A 20,322-nucleotide genomic window follows, 5' to 3' on the forward strand; every position below is an offset into this window, starting at 1 on the left:
AAGGATTTGCTGATCATAGGTGAGCGAGAATGTTGTTTTCAAAATGATACTGGACACAGAAGTAATTTTGTGTTGCAGTTTCACTGGTATACATTTTAGCAATAAGATAGCAAAAGCACATTTATTTTTATTGCAGTAATATGTGGGAGGGAAGGAATTACACGAAGACTGGAAATATAAACAACACTGGCAGGAAGAAAAGTAACAAAGTTAAGTATGGATGTATACAATATAGGAGTAATGCTTTGTTTGGAACTCAGAACACAAATACTGCATCCTGCATATTCTGCCACAGCTTTTCAGGTCTTCCATAGTTCAACCTGACATGAGATTTTTGTCATGCTGAGATGAGCAACAAAAACTCTTATTTCTAAATTGAGAATATAAAATTAATGCCTCTATATAAGCATGGATGTTTCAGTTCCGATTATATTTATTTGTTTAATATTATACAGCAGAAAGGATTCTCTTTCCTCTTTATTTTCTAAGAGTGGTACATTCAGCTAACAAATATACTATTAGGAAAGCTATTTGAGAGAAAGAGCTGAAATCACTGCTGGCCCTGAGGCCAGGAGAAAGTAGCGTGGTCTTACCACATCAATCTGAGCCAGGATTCTCAGGAGCCACTATAGAAGAAACCTTCATAAGGCAGCTGAGAAAGAGAAATAGAATATGCAGATCTGCACCATGATTTCTGTGAAGATTGTCACCTGTTCTACTAGAAGCCAGTGTGAATCTTAAAGCCAGCCCATGAAATTAAAAGTGGAAAGTTGGTAGAAAGTTAGGAAAGGAAATGTTCTAATCAGTCCAATTCTCTCCTCTCGATTCCAGATACCCCTTTATTTTTAATTCAGTAGGCCTTTTTATCCATTGATTTCAGAACAGAAAAAATACAATCAAAAACGTTTTTCTAAAGTGACGTGTGGTACGTATTAGGATCCAAGTAACACATTTTATAAAAACTGATAAATAGATGTTGCACATAGTAATTGTATCAATACCCCACTGACCACAACAAACTCTGGGTTGTACAGCAGTTTCAGTTAGAAGGCAAAAAGGTGCTTCAGAGTGTGCAGCTGGACAAAAATAGCCCTGCCTTTTACTGGAATCACATCCAGCTGCCCTCCTAAGCTGCTGCATGATCCTAGGAAAAGATACTTGTGGTTTAAGGAGTTGCAGGTGGGTGCTCTGGTATGTGCCCTGCGTGCCCTAAAGCACCTTTCTGCTTTCAAACTGAAAGCACTGGACAACCCTAACATGCTATTCTGATCCCTCAATTGCAAAGGCTGCGTGCAGAGTTCACAAGGTTTCAGTGAGTGAGACAACTTGTAGGCTTGTGGGAGTATATTGAAGCAGAAATTCCTCAGCAAATCACAAAAGGTGAAAAACTTACTATTTAAAATGTTACCAAATAAGAACAGCTATTTGTCAAATCCACTCACATTTACCATTCAGGTTTTGCACTCTAAAAATGATTGAAAAAGGCATTTTCTCAACAAAAGTTGAAATACTTTATAATCTCTTCCTTAACATGGACAAGACTTGTGTTGATATCTCCAAAGTTATTATCAAGACTAACACTTGTTATTTTCATGATGCTTTATAATGTCCAAGACACTGGAAATAATTAATAGTGTACAAGTAAAACAAACCCTTCATCTAAATATTCATTGTGCTAAATAAGTATTAAATTATAAAGAGAAAGGAAAACAGTTTATCTTGTTCTCTGCTCTATTTACGATGCAAGTACCTCTTTCATGCATAATCATGGATAGTATATTCTGCACTAAATATCCATTTTAAATCAATTGTTCAAAAATATTGTTTAATTGGATCCACAATAACGTTACCTTAATAACTTGCAAGTGGAATGAGTGTATCAAACTAGAAATGACAAAGTAAATGAAATCATCCTTAGCCTTGGACAAGCACTCTACTACACAGCATTCAAGTGTGCACACTGATCATCAGATATGCAATCTACACTATTCAAGGGAACAGCAAATCCACAGGCAAGGATCAGTTTCCTTCTCTAAACCAAATGCTGGAGAGCTTTATGGGCATTTCAGAAAAAAATTAGTGGGTTGGATCCAGAGAAAGTCTTGTTATAGCCTTGTAGAAATCAGTGCAACATGTTAGTCATGACTGATTTCGGTGGGATTGAAACACTGTTATCTTCCTTTGGATCTAATCCAATCCAGCACCTATAAGGAAACATCAGTTTAGGGAATATAGTTTTATTCTGTCATGAGAATCTCATGACTTGCAATGAAAGAAAAAAATAAAGCCCTGACACAATGTAGTACTCTTCAGAAAAACAAAAAACAAAAAGTTTAATGTTTACTGAACATGTTTTTCGTGGAAATATATAATCAATGATTTTGATCAACTGAACTTCAATGATTAAAGAAAAGTTAATCATTATGTGATAATCAAATTATTTCTGTGATAATGAAATTATTTGGGTGCCACTGTATTTGAAGATACTAATCAACATACAATAGAGAGAGTTCTCAGTATATAATTCAAATAAAAATATAGATAGTATATTTAATATTTTCAACAGTTTAAAAGCTGCAGTAATTTAACTGATAAAAATAATATGGACTTAAGTGATTTTGCACATTCCTCAATTCAAGTATTTTGTTTTTTGAAGTAGTGAGTATAACAGGTAATAGCACCACTTTTACTGATACAGGGTAGGATTCTATATTTCACAACCTCCACTCATACCAGTAGTTCTTGTATCAAGATTACACAGAAAACAATAAAATAACTTATATGAATAAAAACTGAAATATCAGTACTACAATCTTAACATAAACACTCATTAAATAACCCCATGATTATAATCATAATCTTTACATCAAATCAACTATAAAATGAAAAATTATTTTTAAAAAAGTATAACTTGATTTTGTAGTTTTTCCTTTCCTAATATTCAAACTTGATATAAGGAATATCTATAAGCATAGAAATTATTATGATTTTCCATTCTTTTTAAAGAGGTATAATATTTTAAAACTAGAGATTTGAAAGATTTAAAAACTGATTAATTTCCAAATGACTGATTAAAGATCCCTATTGAAAACTGTCTTAAAGAGGTTAATTACTATTTAAAATTAATTAAAATTAAACACTATGTAATCTATTTTCACTGATGAATATTATATTTAGATGATATATTATTGGATCAGCTCTAATAATTATAGTTCCTTGTGACCCAGTGTAGGTAGGTAGTAAGTGAAAAGACTGCAAGAAATCTAAGCTAGATAAAAACATACTAAAACGGAGTAATAAAATATCTTTTTCCGCAATATGCATTTGTTTCAGTAGGGTTTTTAAGAGATATTCTGGCTGGATTATAACTTTCTACTACTTCTCATCCATTCCTGTATATGTAAATACATACAAAAGAAAAGATGTACTGGTCAGTTGCCCTAGTGCTAAACCAATTGACCTCTCAAGTTGCTTCAAAATAACTGAAGTCACCATCTTTGGAAACTTAAAAGATCACTTTTTTGCTTTCTTGGCTTTTTTCAATATGTCACACTTTTTTCTATTTGGACGTCTGCATCTTTCATCAATGCTTGGTATACATTCATAATGCCATACTTCATCCATTTTTTCAACAGGATAAACAGCTTCAACATAATGGCGGATGAGTCTCAGTCTGACAGGATCAAGCTGCTTTTTGTTACAAGCCCCTGAATGGTTATATTGCAGTCTGAGGTTATCTGAAGTAAAAAGCTCTGGAAAAAGTCTTACTAAAAGTCTGGCAGCAAAGTTACCAACTGAAAGACTTTGTTGTACTATCTCTCTTACTTCTTTATCAGATAGCAAATATAGAGAAGGCACAGAAAAGTCTGGTGGAGGAACAATAAGTTCCTCAAGTGGTATCTTGCAAAAATCTTTGTTGCTTCTTTCTGGAGGCAATGGTGGTCCTTCAAACTCCTCTTTAAATCTTTCTGGATTTATTGCATAGGTCAGGAATTCTCTCCTTTCAGGTCCTGGTACATGGACTTTTCGCTGCAGTTGGTATGTGCGCCTTTGTTCAGTGTCTCTCCGACGACATCTTTCATCAAGTTTCCCAACAAATTCCAGTGTCCATACTCTGTCGTTCTTAGCTCTTGGATACAGCATTTGCACATAGTGTCGAATCAATTTAATTCTAATAGGATCAAGCTGTTTCTTGCCTAGTGAGCCACTACAATTGTATTGCTTCCTTAGGTTTTCATGAGTAAACAATTCAGGAAATAAGTGAACTAGCAATCGAGAAGCAAAGTTACCTATAGATAAGCTGCTTTCATATATATTCTTAAGCTGTTCCTTACTTAAAAGATAGTCTGAGACAGGAACATCAAAATCAGGGGGAGGGATATCAAGTTTATCAAAGTCTATGGGCACAAGCCAAATCTTTTTTGACCTTCTACCTGGTCTTTCATATTCAAAATTATCTTCCACTTTTATAATTGACACATCATCAGGCAAACTTGAAGAATCATAGCAATCATCTCTTATCTGTTCATTCTCACTGTCATCCATATACATGCTTTCAAGTTCATCATTTATTCGCTGAACACAATGCTGTAACCAAGCCTTCCTCTCCTGCATAGCAGGAAAGTAAATCTCTGTATACCTGCGGATCACCTGAAGCCGCTGAGGATCAAGTTCTTGTTTCCCACACTCTCCGTAACAGCTATATCTTTCAGCCAATTTTCTGTGATCAAAGAGTTCTGGAAACAATCTGTGCAGCAAAAAGACACAAAATTCTCCAGGAGAAGATGCTTCATCTAAAAATTCATTTATATCCTGAGCATCAAATACCCATTCTGAGGCAACAGAACTATTTCTGTCAACAGGTAGAGCTTCTTCATCATCTTTATCATTAATGATATGATCAGGCTCATAAAAACTAGAGGACTGTATATCTGGTTGACTATTTTCCATATCTCTCTGAGCCCAAAAACTATTGAAAAAGTCATTGACTTGAGGCAAACATTCTGCTTGCCAAACAGCAGGATTTTTCACAGATGGATAACACACTTCCACATAATTTCGGATGAGCTGCAAATGAAGTGACTCAAGTTTCTTTTTGTTAAGATAACCACACGTGGTACAGGCCTTACTTAACTCATTCTCACTAAAGAGTTCTGGAAAAAGTTGTACAAGTAATCGGCAAGCCAGGTCTCCACCTGATGTACTTTGATCCATAATCTGTTTGAGTTCTGAGGCAGTCAGTTGATACTCAGGAGGTGGCTTGAATTCTGCAACAGCATCTATTGGGCTGACATGCTTCTTAATTCTACTGACCTCTAGTGACAGCAAATCTACTTTGCTGTGAAGCTGAGTCATGTTAGAATTTAATGTATTCAGTGTATAAAACATCTTTTGTATTAAAGAATATATATTTGAATCAGACTCAGCAGCTATTGTAATAGCGCTTGTATCTCTTTTGCGCTGCTCATTCAAAGTCCTAAGATTGGAGGGACTGCTAGGATTAATCTTTTCAAATAACTCAAAGGTAGTAAACTGTTCTGTTCCTGGCAAAGTCTTCTTCTCTGTAATTTTGTGAGAGATCCCATACAGAGGTTTCTTATATGAAGGCATAATTGTGTTATTCAAAGTTTCTTCAGAAATCCATGTTAGACTGGAATTTTTGCTCTTGCTTGGCTGTTCGACATCTTCCTGAGTAGGCAACCCATCTCTGCATTTCAAGTTTGAGGTCTGGTCCTTTCAACAAACAAAATGGATCATTAGTTTATAATACTTTTGAATAAGTTATTCACTTGTCCTTAAGGAACAAGTAATTCATTGTCTGAGTTTAAACAATGCATTAATTTAATCCAATTTGTCATAGGGTCAGTTGTAGATTAAGTAAGTTGAACTTAGTTCTCTGAAGTCAACAAGATTCCATTAAATTACAAATTATTGTAACTGTTGACTAAATGCAACTAAGTTAATCTTAATTTAACTGACATTAACCAAACATTAGAGCATTATTTTAGTAGTCATTTGTTACTTCTTACAATTTATGTCAGAAGACAACCCTGAATGTAAGTTGATATTCAAAAAATAAAACAAATGATTTGAATAACATCAGAAGCATATACAAAAGTCCTATGTAATGTTGCTTCCCTGCCTTGTCAACCTAGGATTGCCAGCTACAGCTAAAACCGATTCCCAAGAAATTTTCCTCCAATAAATATATCTGGGTAACACTTGTATATCTGTGCATCTATACATGCTTGCTTATGCTCGCTGATCTGAGGTAATATTCCAAAAACTGGCAGGGCCAGGGGAAAAAAAAATGATATTAACTCCATTAGTAATTATGAATTCAAATTAAATATTCATAAAATATTAGAATTGACAATGAAGATATTGAAGTGGTAGATAACTTCAGCCTTTTAGGATCAACCATCTTCAACAGCAAAGAGATTGCCACTGATAAGATCATCTGGACTCCAATCCACTTGATCTCTGGAGAAGCAACATTCTCTACTGGCTAGACTGCATAAGGCAAGCAGATTCTCCCTGGAGAAGATGGTGCTGAAAGTAACAAAAGCCCAAGTTGTAAAGGACTTTATAAGCAACCACCAGCACCCTGAATTGGGCCCAAAAGCCTACCATTAACCAGTGCAGCTCCTGCAAAGTAGGAGTTAATTTGTTGGATTGGCTAGCAGACAATTGCAATTTGCGCCAGCTGCAGCTTCTGAGTTGTCTTCAAGGGCAGCCCTACATAAAGTAAATTACAACAGTCTACTCAAGAGAGGACAAGTGTGTGAGTCACAATCTTGAAAGCTTCCAGGTCCAAGAAAGGGTGCAACTAGAGAAAGTCAAACCTGGCCAAAGGCTCTTCTGCCCACAGCCTCCACCTGCTGCTCTAGCAGGAGCTCTGAATCGAAGAGAACCTCCAGACTGTGCACTATTTGCTTCAGAGGAAATGCAATCCCATTCAGAACAATAGATATTAGAATATTCATGGAACATACAACAGCAGCTCCATCCTACTGGAATTAAATCAGAGTCTGAACAGGTTGGAGAACTGGACTGAGAAACAGGATGTTCTTTAACAGAGAGAAATGTAAGATATTACACTTATGAATAAAAAAATATGGGGACACATAAAAGATGGGTGATTTGCAGCTTGGAAGCACTACATCAGAAAATGACTTGGGTGAAGTCATTCACAAAAAGCTGAATATGAGCCAGCAGTGGGAACCAGCTGCTCAAAAGGCTAACACAGTTTTGGGATGCATCAAAAGCACTGAATCAAACACATGTGAAGTTCTTATTCTCTTCTACTCTGCACTGGTGAGACCATACCTGAAGTACTGTGTACAATTCTGGGCACCACATTTCCAGAAGGAAATTGACAACTTAAAATAGGTCAAGAGGTGACAAATATGATACAGAGACTTGAGGACATGCTCTGTGAGGACAGGCTGAAGGAACCTGGGGTGGTTAGTCTGACAAAAAGACAATTGAGGGGACACATGACACCAGCATTCAAGTATATAAAAGGGGACCTACAGAAGATAGTTAGGAACTAATTTCCTTTGCCACGAAAGCTAGAACCAGAAATAACAGGTATAAGTTGCAGCTACCTAGCTTTTATTTAAATAAGGAAAAACATATTGCCAGGAAGTTTTTCCTTATACAGTATTTAAATGAAATCATACAACAGTGGAACAATCTACCTATGAAGGCTGTGATTTCTCTATTCCCTGGACATTTTTAAGAAGAGGCTGGAAAGCCACCTTTTGAGGATGGTTTAATTGGTTGCCCTGTAAATTGCAGAGGGTTAGATAATATTTTTGCAGTTACTTCCTACTGCATAATTCTATGATGCTATGCTTTGTTCCATTCAGAATCACAGAATTCCAGACATTCAGTAAGCACTTCCATTCCATAACTTGCATTATTCCTTAAATTTCAGTTTCATTTTGAAAACAGCCATTCTTATTCACCAAAGTCAGGAAAAAAAGAAAAGAGCCCTTCCCTGGCCCTAAATCATCTTCTCTTAAATTCTTCTAAATATGCTGCAGCTTGCAAAACAGGATATCAGTTGCTTAGTGCAGGTGCTCTGAGTTAATAATCACAGTCCACATGCTGTTTCCCTTCCAGCCTGGTCCTTGCCATTTTCTCCTCTCGGTTTCCTCTCAACCATTCCTCCTTTCCCCTTAATCATAATTCCCTCTGCAGGGTAAGTATATGAGCTTTGGATAGAATTTTTGTGCCCTCTAGACATGTCACAACTCAAAGTATGAGAAACACTGTGTTACACTGTCAGATAAGGGCCAGAGAGACCTATGCTCAAGGCCACCCACAAGCTCATTGGGTAACTCTGGGCCACTTATTCTTTTTAGACCCAATCTACTTCACAGCATTACAGTTTCAGGGAAAAACTGGAGGAGGGAGTGCTATGTGTGCTGCATTGAGTTCCTGGAGGAAAGATGGGATACAAATCTAAGTATTGTATTGTATTGTATTGTAATGTATGGTTTCAGAAACTAAGTCTAAACTTTCACCTATGAAGCATCCCTAACATTATTATTGCAGTTAATCAAAATGCATAAGCTAATTTTGCTAGCACAAATCTAAGAAACAAAAAATAAAATTAAAAAAAAACAAGAACATTAGTGCTCATATTCAAAGAATTACTGAAAGCTTGATCATCAGTACAATATGTACATATTTTAATTGAGATTCTAGTATCAAAAAATTCTACTATATTTTCCACCTACAGAAATCTTAACATTGTTTTTTCAATTCAATTCACTACTTTCTTCCCTCCAGCAATCTTGTACCTCATTCCAGATTGTTCAGAAGGTTGCCCATCTTAGAGAGCCTATTCAGAAATCATAAGTAGCTAGAGAGAAGGAAGAAGATAGAAATCTTTCTTTTCATGGATTTCTTTATCTTAACTTACAATCTGATGTCATCAGTGTGGCACCACCTACAGTTTTCAAATCAATAGGAAAGTCTTGTTTACATAATAGTTTTCCAGAGTTTATATTCTTCTAAATGTAAAGTTCTGTTTATCTGCCATTCCCTGAAATTTAAGTGGCCCTGTTTCATTTGGCTTTAAACATTTTTAGAATTTTTATATTTTTAATAATGTTTTAAGGTTATTTTAATGTTCAAATTCTAATATTATTTTAATTGTGATTTTATTATTGGAAGCCACTCTGAGCATTGTGAGATAATAGGGTACAGTATACATCTAAATAAATAACGGCTGTATAAAACATTCAAAAGAACTGCATCATAAAACACATGCACAGAAGCAAAGCATCTCTTTTTGAAGCTGGGTCCTCTGGGTCCTCTGGAAGGCTTACCTCAGCTGCTTCAAAGGCTTTCCCCAGTTGTATCTGTGTACATACACACCTGTTTCCTTTTGCTGGTAATTCCTGTGGAAGTGTTGCTTGAATATGTATTATTACTGTCTATCATCATCATCATCATCATCATCATCATCATCATCATCATCATCATCACACCTTTCCTTTGAACAACTAAAGGGACGTACATAATGCTCCCACCTACTATTTTTCACACAACAACAACTGTGTGAGATGGTTGGGCTGAGAGTGAGTGACTGACTCAAAGTCACCTAGCTGACTTTCATGTCTAAGAGAGGACTAGAACTCACAGTATCCTGGTTTCTAGTCCAGTACCCTAACCACTATACCAAACTCTCCTACATGCAGACTCAATTGGAAAAGCCTTCAAAGCAGCTGCATCAAGCCTTCTGGAGAGAACAACTAACAGTTCAAGGAGAAATGCTTTGTTCATGCCAGCATGCTTCCCAAGTGCACCTTTCAAGCATTCCATACATCCCTATCATATATCGGATTCTTTGGCTTGGATTCTTATTAATATCACCAGCAGAAAAGAAATGTGACTTATTTTGACTCCACTCCTTGTTTCACTCAAAATCTGCAAGGTTAGATTCCCCCCTAGGACAGTGATATATAATAACTGGGAATATTATTTCCTTTAATTACTGGCATTCTCCTATTCAATATAAAGATTTCTACAAACAGGAGCCCTCCAATAAGCCATCATGTGTAACAACTGAATTATCACAAAGTCCAAATTGGTATCTATTTGCAAATAACTATCTTCTGGTAAAGGAAATAGAGGAAATGTCAAAGAAGGTGCAAATGACCATAATGAATTAATGAAGACATCAAAATAATGCAAAATACTTATATAAATTTATGGCCTGATAGTATGTGGAGAAATTAATGAAATACAGAATATCAGGCCATAAATTATACTAATATTTTGCATTGTTTATGTGTCTTCAGTAATTCAGTATACAACAGATTTCTATATTTTGCAAACACATTTTGTCTCACATCAATATCACATTGTAATATGCAGAACATAAAAACATATGTGAATATTCACATTTTAAAATCTGATCATATTGATTTTTTCTACTAGCCCAATACTTATTCAAATGCTGCAAAGGCAAACAGGCACTGAACATTCTATCTTAAAAACACAAGGAAATAAGTGTTATTACCCCAGAAAGAACAGCTGAAAGACTCCCATTTATTTTCACTGACCCAGGGCTGCATACATCAAGGCTAAACATATAATAAGGGCTGTGATTAATCTTTGAGGAGCAGTTGTACAAAACAATGATAGATACTTTCTTAAATTTTGTATGTTGATAAAACCTGTTTATTCTAATTTCAGCAATAATTACGTGTGGAATAAATACTTAAATATATTTTTGTGCTTTGTACTTTGTCATCTTAGATTCTGGCTGAAGCAAGCCTACTGAGGAACCTCCTTAGTTCATCTCACCTTGCTGGATAGGTTCTCTTCCAACCTGAGAAGGCGAATTAATGACGATTTGGCATATTGCGGTCTTCCCTTGTCAGCATTACCTGCTTTGGGACTTGAGAAAACCATGGCTGAACTAAAGCAGAGGATTTGGGATCTAGATATCCAAAATGACAGAGCCAGTCTCCCATCCCTTTTATAGCACAATTGCTCCTCCTCCCTGGTCTGTCCCTAGATATTTTTATAACATCTTATATGCTCCACATAGGAGACTATTTATTTTGGCTTAAATTGGGCTGCTACCTATTAGGGCAACAACTGGTAAATATTAAAGTATCCTATATGAAAGCCGAACTTGTTTCTGTTCAGACTCGGAGGTAGAATCTGTCTCACATGTGCTATTAAAATGTCCATTGTACACCCAATGGAGATCAGATTTAATACTTCCAATTGTTAATAACTCTAAATGCCACTGTGACCAGGAGGCTGTTACCCTTCTCCTGGATGACCATTCTTCAGAAACCTCTAAGAAGGTTGCAGAATACTTACAAATAGCTATAGCTGTTAGAAGCCATCTGGTTCCTCCCTCATGCTATTAATTGTTAGCTGCTAATTGCTTTAGGATTTCCTTGCAATTTTAAAATTTATTTTTATAGCTACTGTATTGTATTTATTGAATTTGTCTTGGACCATAAATAAATTTTAAATTTGTGCCACTTTGCAAATATTTCTGGAATGTTTCTTCTGGGATGTTTTGATCTGGGCTGCTTTTTGGAAACATTTTACTTACAAAACTTTAACGCAACTTTTTATATGAACAGACAAGACTTGGATTCAGATACTCAAGTACAAACTATTCAAATATAATTTAAAATATGGATAGATAGACAGACACATAAGAGTGCAGCTTTTCATTTTAAATTATATAGGAGCAGGATGATCATATGCACATTATAGGAAAAGACTATATATTGTTTTGATGTATATTACTTTTAAAATCTTAACTTATGTAAATTTCATTGTGAAGGTTTTGCGTTAAAAGACAAAGATAAAAAATACAGTCTCTGTCAAATTGAGATGAGACAATATGTAGCTGACATTGACTGGACTGGAAAGCTACGCAGGGTTGAGTCTGATTAGTTCTTGGATGTGATACTATCAGGGAATTCTAAGGCTATAGAATTAATTTGAAGGAATTTTTCAAGAACACAAAGTTGCAAGAGGAAGAAGGAACTGATGAAAATCATTCCCAGAACTCTACTTATGAAACATTCCTCTTAGAGGGAGCAAATTCAAAATATTGTATTGTATTGTATTGTAATGTAATGTAATGTAATGTATGGTTTCAGAAACTAAGTCTAAACTTTCACCTATGAAGCATCCCTAACATTATTATTGCAGTTAATCAAAATGCATAAGCTAATTTTGCTACCACAAATGTTCAAAGGTCCACTATTTTAGATGAAATCCAGAAGAATACTTAAATTAATCAGTAATGATAATAATGACAAAAATATGAAGAGATTGACATCTTAAATAAATTACCAGCTTGCATATGCAAAACCTGCTTTAACGTAGTATACTTCACATATCAAATAAATGTTATCCAATAATAGTTTAATACTTCTGTGCTGCATCTTTGTCTTTTGAGCTTTTGAATATAATAATCATGTATATACAGTAGTTACTTCCATAATGCAAGTTATGAACTTCACAGCAAAAATTATCTTGATATGGACAAATACATTTCACCGTTGATATAAATGTATCAATAATCCTGGAAGGGTAAATAGTAAATTTAAGATGCTCTAAATAGCCATATGTAAAGGAGTCACCTCTTGTGTAAGGCCTCTTTTTTTCACACTTGGCAGGATTTCTTGGTGGCTCCCTGAGCCATCAAAACCAAATGAGGTCCGCTTTCGCCTGTTGATGTCTTGTAGGCAAGTTATTAAACCATCCAGTGAATTTTTTTCAGGTCTTGAAATTACAGAGCAGTCTAGCACTTCATCTTCTTTATCAGTTTCTACTTTCATAATATTTTTAATACCTAATTTAAAGAAAAATAGTAACAAAGGTATCACAGATAGGAAATTCATTAGGCTGTTGATTCCAGGCAGGTGTTTTGATATATAACACTAACCATATTATTATATGTATTAACTGTTCAGAACACAAAATAGCTGGTTTTGGGTGGGAAGTCGCTGAGAAGATTAGAAGGGTGGGCTGTCTGGTGGGATATGCCATGGCAATTGAAGTGAGACAGTGAAAGGAAGGCACTGGGAAGAAGGAGGAGAGAATGGGCTGATGAGATATGCTACACTGGGAGTGGCTGAAGGGGAGAGGGAAGTAGAGGGGTGACATCCACTAGCCTTGCCCTATCAGCCTGCATAATCACTCCAGGATCCTGGACCTCCAAATTTTGTTTCATCTGAAGCCTGAAACAATAAAAACATTTGTTTTTTTGCCAAACCCTAACCTATCCAAAATGTTTTAGTAGAACTGGAATGTAAGATTTGTTCCAAGTTTGAAACAAATATTTTCAAAGTCATGCAGATTCCTATTACGTACTATAGAGAAGGCATGTAATGTCCAAACTATGGACTAATTATGGTGTGCTATGGGCCCTCATCTTGTCTGCAAAACTCTGGTAGGCCCGTTCCCTCTCCTCAAACTTCACCCTTTCCTCCAGGCCCTGACTGCCCACCACTTTCAAGTAGCTCCCCTCCACAGGGAAAAGCTGATCTCCAAAAAAACAAATGACTGCATAAAAGAGAATTTTACAGTCTCTGCAAGGCTTTAAATCAAATTCAGTTACTGACAATGTATTAAGCTAATAATAATGGTGAAGACAGGGGGCACTGTTGGAAAGAAAAAAAAAATCTAACCTTCCCACTTCAAATATTACAACCTTCCTCTAAATACCACTCCTACCCCAGCTGCAATCAGGCTTTAAATCACTCTCCAATGACAATGATTACAGTGAATATGCAAATGCAGTCTGTGAATTCAGTGTCTTGCTTATGAATGTATGCTAGAGGTTATATATCTACAGTAAGGTGGTGTTGCCCACTTTGAAATATGGTTCTATCCATTTTGGACCATGCCCCTTCCCTCAAATGCTTATCTGGACTCAATCTGACCTTCAGGTTGAAAAAAAAATCCACATCTGCCATCAGGCATATTTCATATTACTCATATGGGAAATCAGAACAATCAAGATTTTACCAAGGAACCACCAAACCTACCAATCATAATTTTACCAATACTTTCTCCATAATAAAAGTGTCTGGTTAGCATCTATTTTTATTTAGAACTGAACATGTATGAAATCTCCATTTTTTCACAATGTAAAAAAGATGTCAGAAAAATAAAAAACATTAATTGGAAAGTAAAAAATAATGCTCATTTATACATTAGAATGCCCAATACATTGTTGCAATCTTTACATCCAAATACCTATTGTGTTTGATTACATAAATATTATAATTTGATAGGAAAATATATTGAAAGAACAGTACCTTCAGTATTGTCTTCATCATCAAACAATTCAGCTGAATTCATATTCTGTTCCTCTACATTAACAGGACAAGGGGGAAAAAGTAGAAAACAAAGCATAAGCACAGCATAAATCCACGAACCCAAATCCAGCATCTCTGGTGCATATGTAAGATGTACATCAAGTTCTAGCCATACTTAAGTTTTAGATAACAATGAATATAATTCTATGCAGGGACAACTTTTGCTCTTGCTATTTGGTGGGCTAGTATAAAATATATAAGTTTGGTCCTGAATTAATATTATTAAGGATGTAAAGAATTGGTGTGAAATTTCATCAAAGCTGTATGAAATAAGCACGTTGGTTCTTTCGGAGACTAGCAACACAGATACTCCTAATCTAAGCATAATAAATTAATAATATATATATTCATTACAGACTTGGATCCAACTGAGTCTTTCTGAAAATGAAACTTTTTCCATTAAAGTCATTTCAGTTAAGTGGATTTTCCACAATGGAAGTCAGTGGGGGAAGAGATACTGATTCTCTTTTCTTCTGTCCTGAGTATCAAGGAGTTTTTAGAGCAGATTTTAGGTAAAGACAAAGGAACAGAGACTTGGAACAATTTTTTCCATAAAAAGAACTCTGTATTCAAGAAACTAACATTTGCTTGAAGCTCTTAACTACTGTTGTTGTTATTTTTAAACTGTTAAATTGTTAAGCTTGCATCGGACCATCCACACCAGGTTTTTTTCTTCCTCTAAACACCTTTTTTTCTAGCATATCATAATGCAATCCTATGCTTATTTAGAATTAAGTGTGCAGCTGTAGGAGACAATTCAAGCCATCAATTTCAGCTGCAATACTCTACTTCTTTATCTAACAATTACTTCTGAATAAGTACAACTATATTTGATCTATTAAATTCCTTTTGAAATTAGTTCACTAGGACATTGTCAGAAAAAGAATTATCTTACATTTATTCCAATTTCTTAGGTTGCAATCCTATGGCTCCTACCTGCTGAGATAAATTATTTCCAATATCAGAAAGAAACAAAATGAGTGTGCAATAGAAATGGTCAGTGATTGTGCACCTTCCAATCCCCTGGAACTGCTCTAAGTGCATTCTTTTTCATTTATTACAACATAAAATCATTCCTTTATATGTGTTTTAAATAGACAGGGAGGGAACAATGCAAATGCTCCTTCCTTTCTTCCTGGTAAGGCTTTAGCTATCCTGTAAGTCTGATGTCAAATAATCAATATGAAGTCTTTGCCTATTCAAAGACTACAAGGTATACATTTCTGTCATTGCTTGACACCAAATAAGCATTTTCTAATTATATTCCAACAGAGTTAAATGGTGGGTTGAAATGCCACCAGGATTTGACATAACTCTGTTAATGGAAAACTGGCTAAAATTTTCTTTAGACTATGCAACATACTATAGACCAGGCAGTTTACATAAATGCACACACATTTGGCTAATAAACCAGTATCTGACAACTCTTAACTGTTTTCCTCTACAGAATAATTACTTTTTAAAAAGTTAGGTACATTCATGGATGATTCCTTGTCTTCCTCAAGCTTTATTTAGGTGATCAGACTTGCATTCATGAGGAACAAAAGCGTGTGGGGAGCACCGAGAACCTCTACCTTCCCTCCAAGTCACTGCATACATTGTTTCAGTGTGTTTTATTCCTCACTTTCACATATTCAGTTGAAAGGTCTGAAGGGAGATTCTAGGTACGTCGGTTATGACACTGGGAGCAGACTCCTCCCAATTTCTTTGGAGTTTTCCTGGAATTGGCATTTGTGGGATTACAGAGCTTTGCTTATAAGGCTTACTACCATCTCTGAAAGGCATATATATGCCTTTCATGTTTACAGCTGAATTGCATAAAATGGTTAAAAAATGAACTTGAGTTATTTATTTCTGCAGCAATCTCTATTGCTACCTTTCTCACTCATTGATATAACTTTTAAAAGCTTCTCTAGTTACAATATTGTCCTATTTTTTACAAAAAATACCAAAACTCTGCAAATAAGATTAATCTCAATTGGAGATCTCAGAAAACTTAACAGAAAAGTCTAAGACAACAATGGTGAAAGACACAGGCTGTGTTTGCTCAGCATACAAAGCTACCAAGTAGCCAACATTTTAGCCTAGTGTGTGAGCAGCAATCCCATGTGGTTAGTTTGTAATTTAGTGTGCTGTACAAACCAAAAAGTAATAACCATGGTTTGATTAACCATGGGAAAATATAGTATATGAGCAGTCACACAATTTTTAATTACTGCTCCATTGGAAAGGGAGATGGTGGGTGACTTCAAGGGAAGAAATAGCGGACTAAAGATGGCTCTGTGAAAAGTAGAGCTGACGACCACGGCGGAATGAAGAGTTGGCGAGTAGAGTGGCTCTGATAATTCCTCTCTGGACAAGGAGAGGACTTGAGAAAGCCCACAAGTGCTCCTGACAGCGGCTCATCGTGGGGAGACCACAAGACAGTGGTCTCTGGCAAGTTTAGAGTGCTGGGAGACGAGGGAATAACCATTTTGCTCAAACCACAGTTGGCGCCTTTGAAAGGACACTAAGTTTGCATACTTCCTTTTCTAATCACTTTTGGAAATTGCTTGTTAACTGTTTTTCAGCTATTAGAAAACTTTGGATTGACAAGTTTTACAGCACGGTGAGTTTCCTTCAATCCATAGCGAGAGAAGTTTTAACTACAAGTTTAAGAACTTAAAAAAAAAATTTTTTTGAATAAACAGAAAAAGGGTGATTAAAACTTTGATTTTAGAAAGTTACAAACCAACTAAGGGTCCAGATAAATTTGAAATAAGATTTTGGAATTAATTATAAAGAATCCTTCCTGTGGAAAAATCCTTTTGAATTAAAAATAATAGTAAGAGAAGACTTTAAAAATTGGACACTAAGAGAGAATGAGAAGGGACAAAGAAAAATGGAAAGAAATCAAGTTGTACAACATTATTTGAAAGGACTAAAGATTAAGATTGTTAGAAGCAAAAGGAAGGAATATAAAGTTGATTTATTTGATCAAGGTTAAAATAGATATGTTGTTATCTCTGGTAACCCTTAATGGGCTTTTGCTGACATCAGGACTGAAATGACGAGGTTTTATGGATTTGTTTATAGATAAGAGATGGGATATGGGAAGACAAGATCATTTGCTGTATTTTAAGAGAAGGTGATAAGGTGGGAAATCACTTCTTTATATATTTCTTTTCTTTTTCTTTACTATATTCTTATTTTTCTTTCTTTTCTATTTCTCTGTTTTTTTCCTTTTTTCTTTTCTGCACTGTTTACATTTTCTTTTTATTCTTTTAGTTTTTTTAGTTTGTATTAGTTTGTACTGCTGTAATTATAATTCTTAATAAAATTACTATTAAAAAAGGAAAGGGAGTGGTGCAAACTATATTTACAAAGAATTTCAGAGGTCATTAACACTAAACCATTTACTTTTCAAGAATAATATCTTATGCCTTTGTATTATAATGCAATTCTTTAGGCTATGGACTTATGCACACTTAATAGGGAAAAGATCCATCCAATCTAACATGGTATTATAAATGGCTTCAAAAAACTTTCATAAACTTGTACAGCAAGCAATTATGACTGTAATCCTATTCATGCTTACATAGGTATAAATGCTGTAAAGAAGATATTAACACCTGTAATTTGTAAGGAAGCCTATCATTAGCCACTTTCCATCTCCTAAATTCTCTTCTATATTCCTATACTGTCACTGCTACTACAGTATATTACTGCTATAATCTAACAGGATAACAAAGAAAACCATACCAAGCTTTTAAAATGTGTATTTTCTTTAAGCAGCCACAGGGTTCTTGAAGAATGAGGGGACAAGGGAAAAAGGCAACTGTCTTGGGTATTACTTGCCCTGCCACTCCAAAGTCACCCTGCCACTGGCATTTACCTGAATAGTGAGTGCTGATGAACATCAGCTGTCACAACAAAGGAGTTCCCTGGTAGCCTGAATCTCTTAGATGAGTATCCTACAGAAGTTATGACAATAACTACTGCATGCCTAACTGACCACCAAATGAAATGGCAGGTGCAGGAAGGAGCCACATTCACTTGCTTACTGGGGATTACAGCCATCACTGCAAACCAGAAGCAAGATTATTATTATTATGAATTTGCATGGGTTCATAAGGAATTAAAATGTGCCCTACTCTTTGGAGAAGCTGATACAGATCCCTATTGGGAAGCCTTTAGCAACAACTTGTATGAAGTCCTCTTTTCCTCATCTTATATGAATCTAATCTTAGCCATAGCTACAAAGCTTGTACCCGTTGAGCTGATAAACAGTTCAGGACAGCAAGACAGAACAGGGGCAACAGCTAAAGAGGTAAGTTGTTTGCCTACACACCATGCGAAGTGCAGCATCTGAAAGTGGGTACAGGATACTCAACCCTCATTGCTCTGTTCTGCCCTCCAGACCATCCACAGATGCTTGAGCAACTGGGGGCAATGGGACGTCAATCGTGCTTGGTTCATTCACTCTCCTCTTGTTTTCTGAAGATAGTGGCATCGGAAATTGGCCCCACTGCTTCCAATCCTATCAAGTTTCTACTTCTGCCAGCACCATCCACTGTACCCTTTCAGCATGTTCTCCCTTATTTGATAGAACAGGCACATTTGTCATAAAAGTTTGCCACGGAATCATGCCTCTGTTTGCTCCTCTGAGCTCCATTATCTACCAGGCTACGCTCTCTAAGCTACTTCTCTGTCCCTGGTCAATTCGACTATGAGGACTAAGCCCAGAGCTACCCTAAAAGAACCACGTAGGCTAGGAAATCGCCCAATAAGGTAAACTAACATGGGGCGCGAGGGCTTTCAGCACCCCTCCCCTTACACGAGCGCGAGACAGCGCTTCGGGTCACGTGGCTATTCTCTTCCCCACACCAAATGGCCGACGAGAGGGATTTATTCCCTCCCCCTCCCCGCTCCTTTCCCTTGCCTCGCAACTTGACTGGCAAGGAGAAACTTTAAAACTTGAGCCCCGAGACTGCTGCACTCAGCAGCAGCAGCAGCAACGGTGCTAGCCCAGGCCCTGCCAGTAGTCGCAAAAGAGGATCCCGTTGCCATCCGGGGAGCAGTTTCTAGGCAACGGGAACGGCGGAGGTGGGACTTGAAGGCAACTGGAGAGAAGGCGGACTGGGGCCACGGTCGGGCTTGCTCGATTCCCGCTAAAGCGCGTTTTCAAACCAGCCTTCTTATCAGTGCGTCCCCCTTCCCGTCGCCGCGGCAGCTGCCGCAAGGCTCCCCCCCTCGCCCTGCCGTAGCCCCTCTCTGGGAAGCTGGAAGCCCGGCAGGAGGAGGAGAAATAGCCTTTCCTTCCTTCCTCCCGCTGGCCGACGGCCGTGGCGCCCGGGCTGCCCGGCCGCGCCAGTCGGAGAGCACAGCCATGGCTCCCACAGCCGCTCTGCGCGGGCAGGGGAGACCGCCCGACGCGCCGCTCTCCAAGCCGTGGAGCTAGTCATCCCCGCAGCGCACCGCAGTGAGGCAACGCGTGGGCCGCCTTGGGGCCCGAGCTGAGAAAGTTGGGAGGGAAGGGGCTTACCTGGCTCCGTCTTAGGCACTGTGGAAAAAAGGAGGGTGGGGACACCTGGTCTCTTGGTCTCGGGTGGGTTTGTATTTTTTAAAAAAGCGGCCGTGTCTGGCTCCCCCGGCTTTCCCTCCCCCTTAGCGCTTTGTGTGAGTGTGTGTGAGTGTGCGCGCGTGTATCTGTGTGTGCGAGAGGGTCCGCGCGCTGCGCTCTCGCGTGACGTGACGGGACCGTGTGTCATTTCCGCACAAGGACACTGGGCCCCGAGGAACCGCTGCGGCCACCCGGGACACAGAATGTGCAGGGGAGGGAAGATAGGGGCGGGCTGACGAGGTCCAGGCATTGCCGCCACCGCCGCGCGCGCGCTCGAGAAAGAGAGAATGCGGTGCCCTCTTCGGTTCCACACGCATGCACGGAACCCCCCTCCTC

The 20,322-nt window shown here is 37.4% G+C and overlaps 1 protein-coding gene across 4 annotated transcripts; it reads right to left on the bottom strand.

Moving 5' to 3' along the window:
• Positions 1–6: 6 nt before the first annotated feature.
• BEND3 (BEN domain containing 3) lies at positions 7–20,322 on the bottom strand. Of its 4 annotated transcripts, none has more exons than XM_025164899.2 (4): positions 18,715–18,945; positions 14,325–14,378; positions 12,642–12,853; positions 9–5,733 (listed from the first exon to the last, which is right to left on the bottom strand). In XM_025164899.2, the coding sequence occupies exons 1-4, from the start codon at positions 18,761–18,763 to the stop codon at positions 3,514–3,516; spliced, it is 2,535 nt and encodes an 844-aa protein (XP_025020667.1). In that variant the 5' UTR covers positions 18,764–18,945; the 3' UTR covers positions 9–3,513. The 4 variants fall into 4 exon arrangements, with proteins under 4 accessions (XP_087995120.1, XP_087995124.1, XP_025020667.1 ...); XM_007425432.3 differs by lacking the exon at positions 18,715–18,945 and adding an exon at positions 19,909–20,322 and having other exon boundaries at positions 10–5,733; XM_088138994.1 differs by lacking the exons at positions 12,642–12,853; positions 18,715–18,945 and adding an exon at positions 19,909–20,037 and having other exon boundaries at positions 7–5,733.

Source organism: Python bivittatus, unplaced genomic scaffold (genome assembly GCF_059951505.1).
Source record: "Python bivittatus isolate LINGU-HERP-01145 unplaced genomic scaffold, Pbiv_v1 ctg000020_np1212, whole genome shotgun sequence".
Lineage (NCBI taxonomy): Eukaryota > Metazoa > Chordata > Lepidosauria > Squamata > Pythonidae > Python > Python bivittatus.

Bases quoted from the DNA above. Each gene is read 5' to 3' on its own strand.
- BEND3 (XM_007425432.3), bottom strand. From the start codon at position 20,236: ATGCCTGGACCTCGTCAGCCCGCCCCTATCTTCCCTCCCCTGCACATT. The intron at 14,379-19,908 runs GTAAGCCCCTTC...CTGTTAATGTAG, and splicing joins AGTGCCTAAGACGGAGCCAG to AGGAACAGAATATGAATTCA. The intron at 12,854-14,324 runs GTACTGTTCTTT...TCTTTAAATTAG, and splicing joins TGATGAAGACAATACTGAAG to GTATTAAAAATATTATGAAA.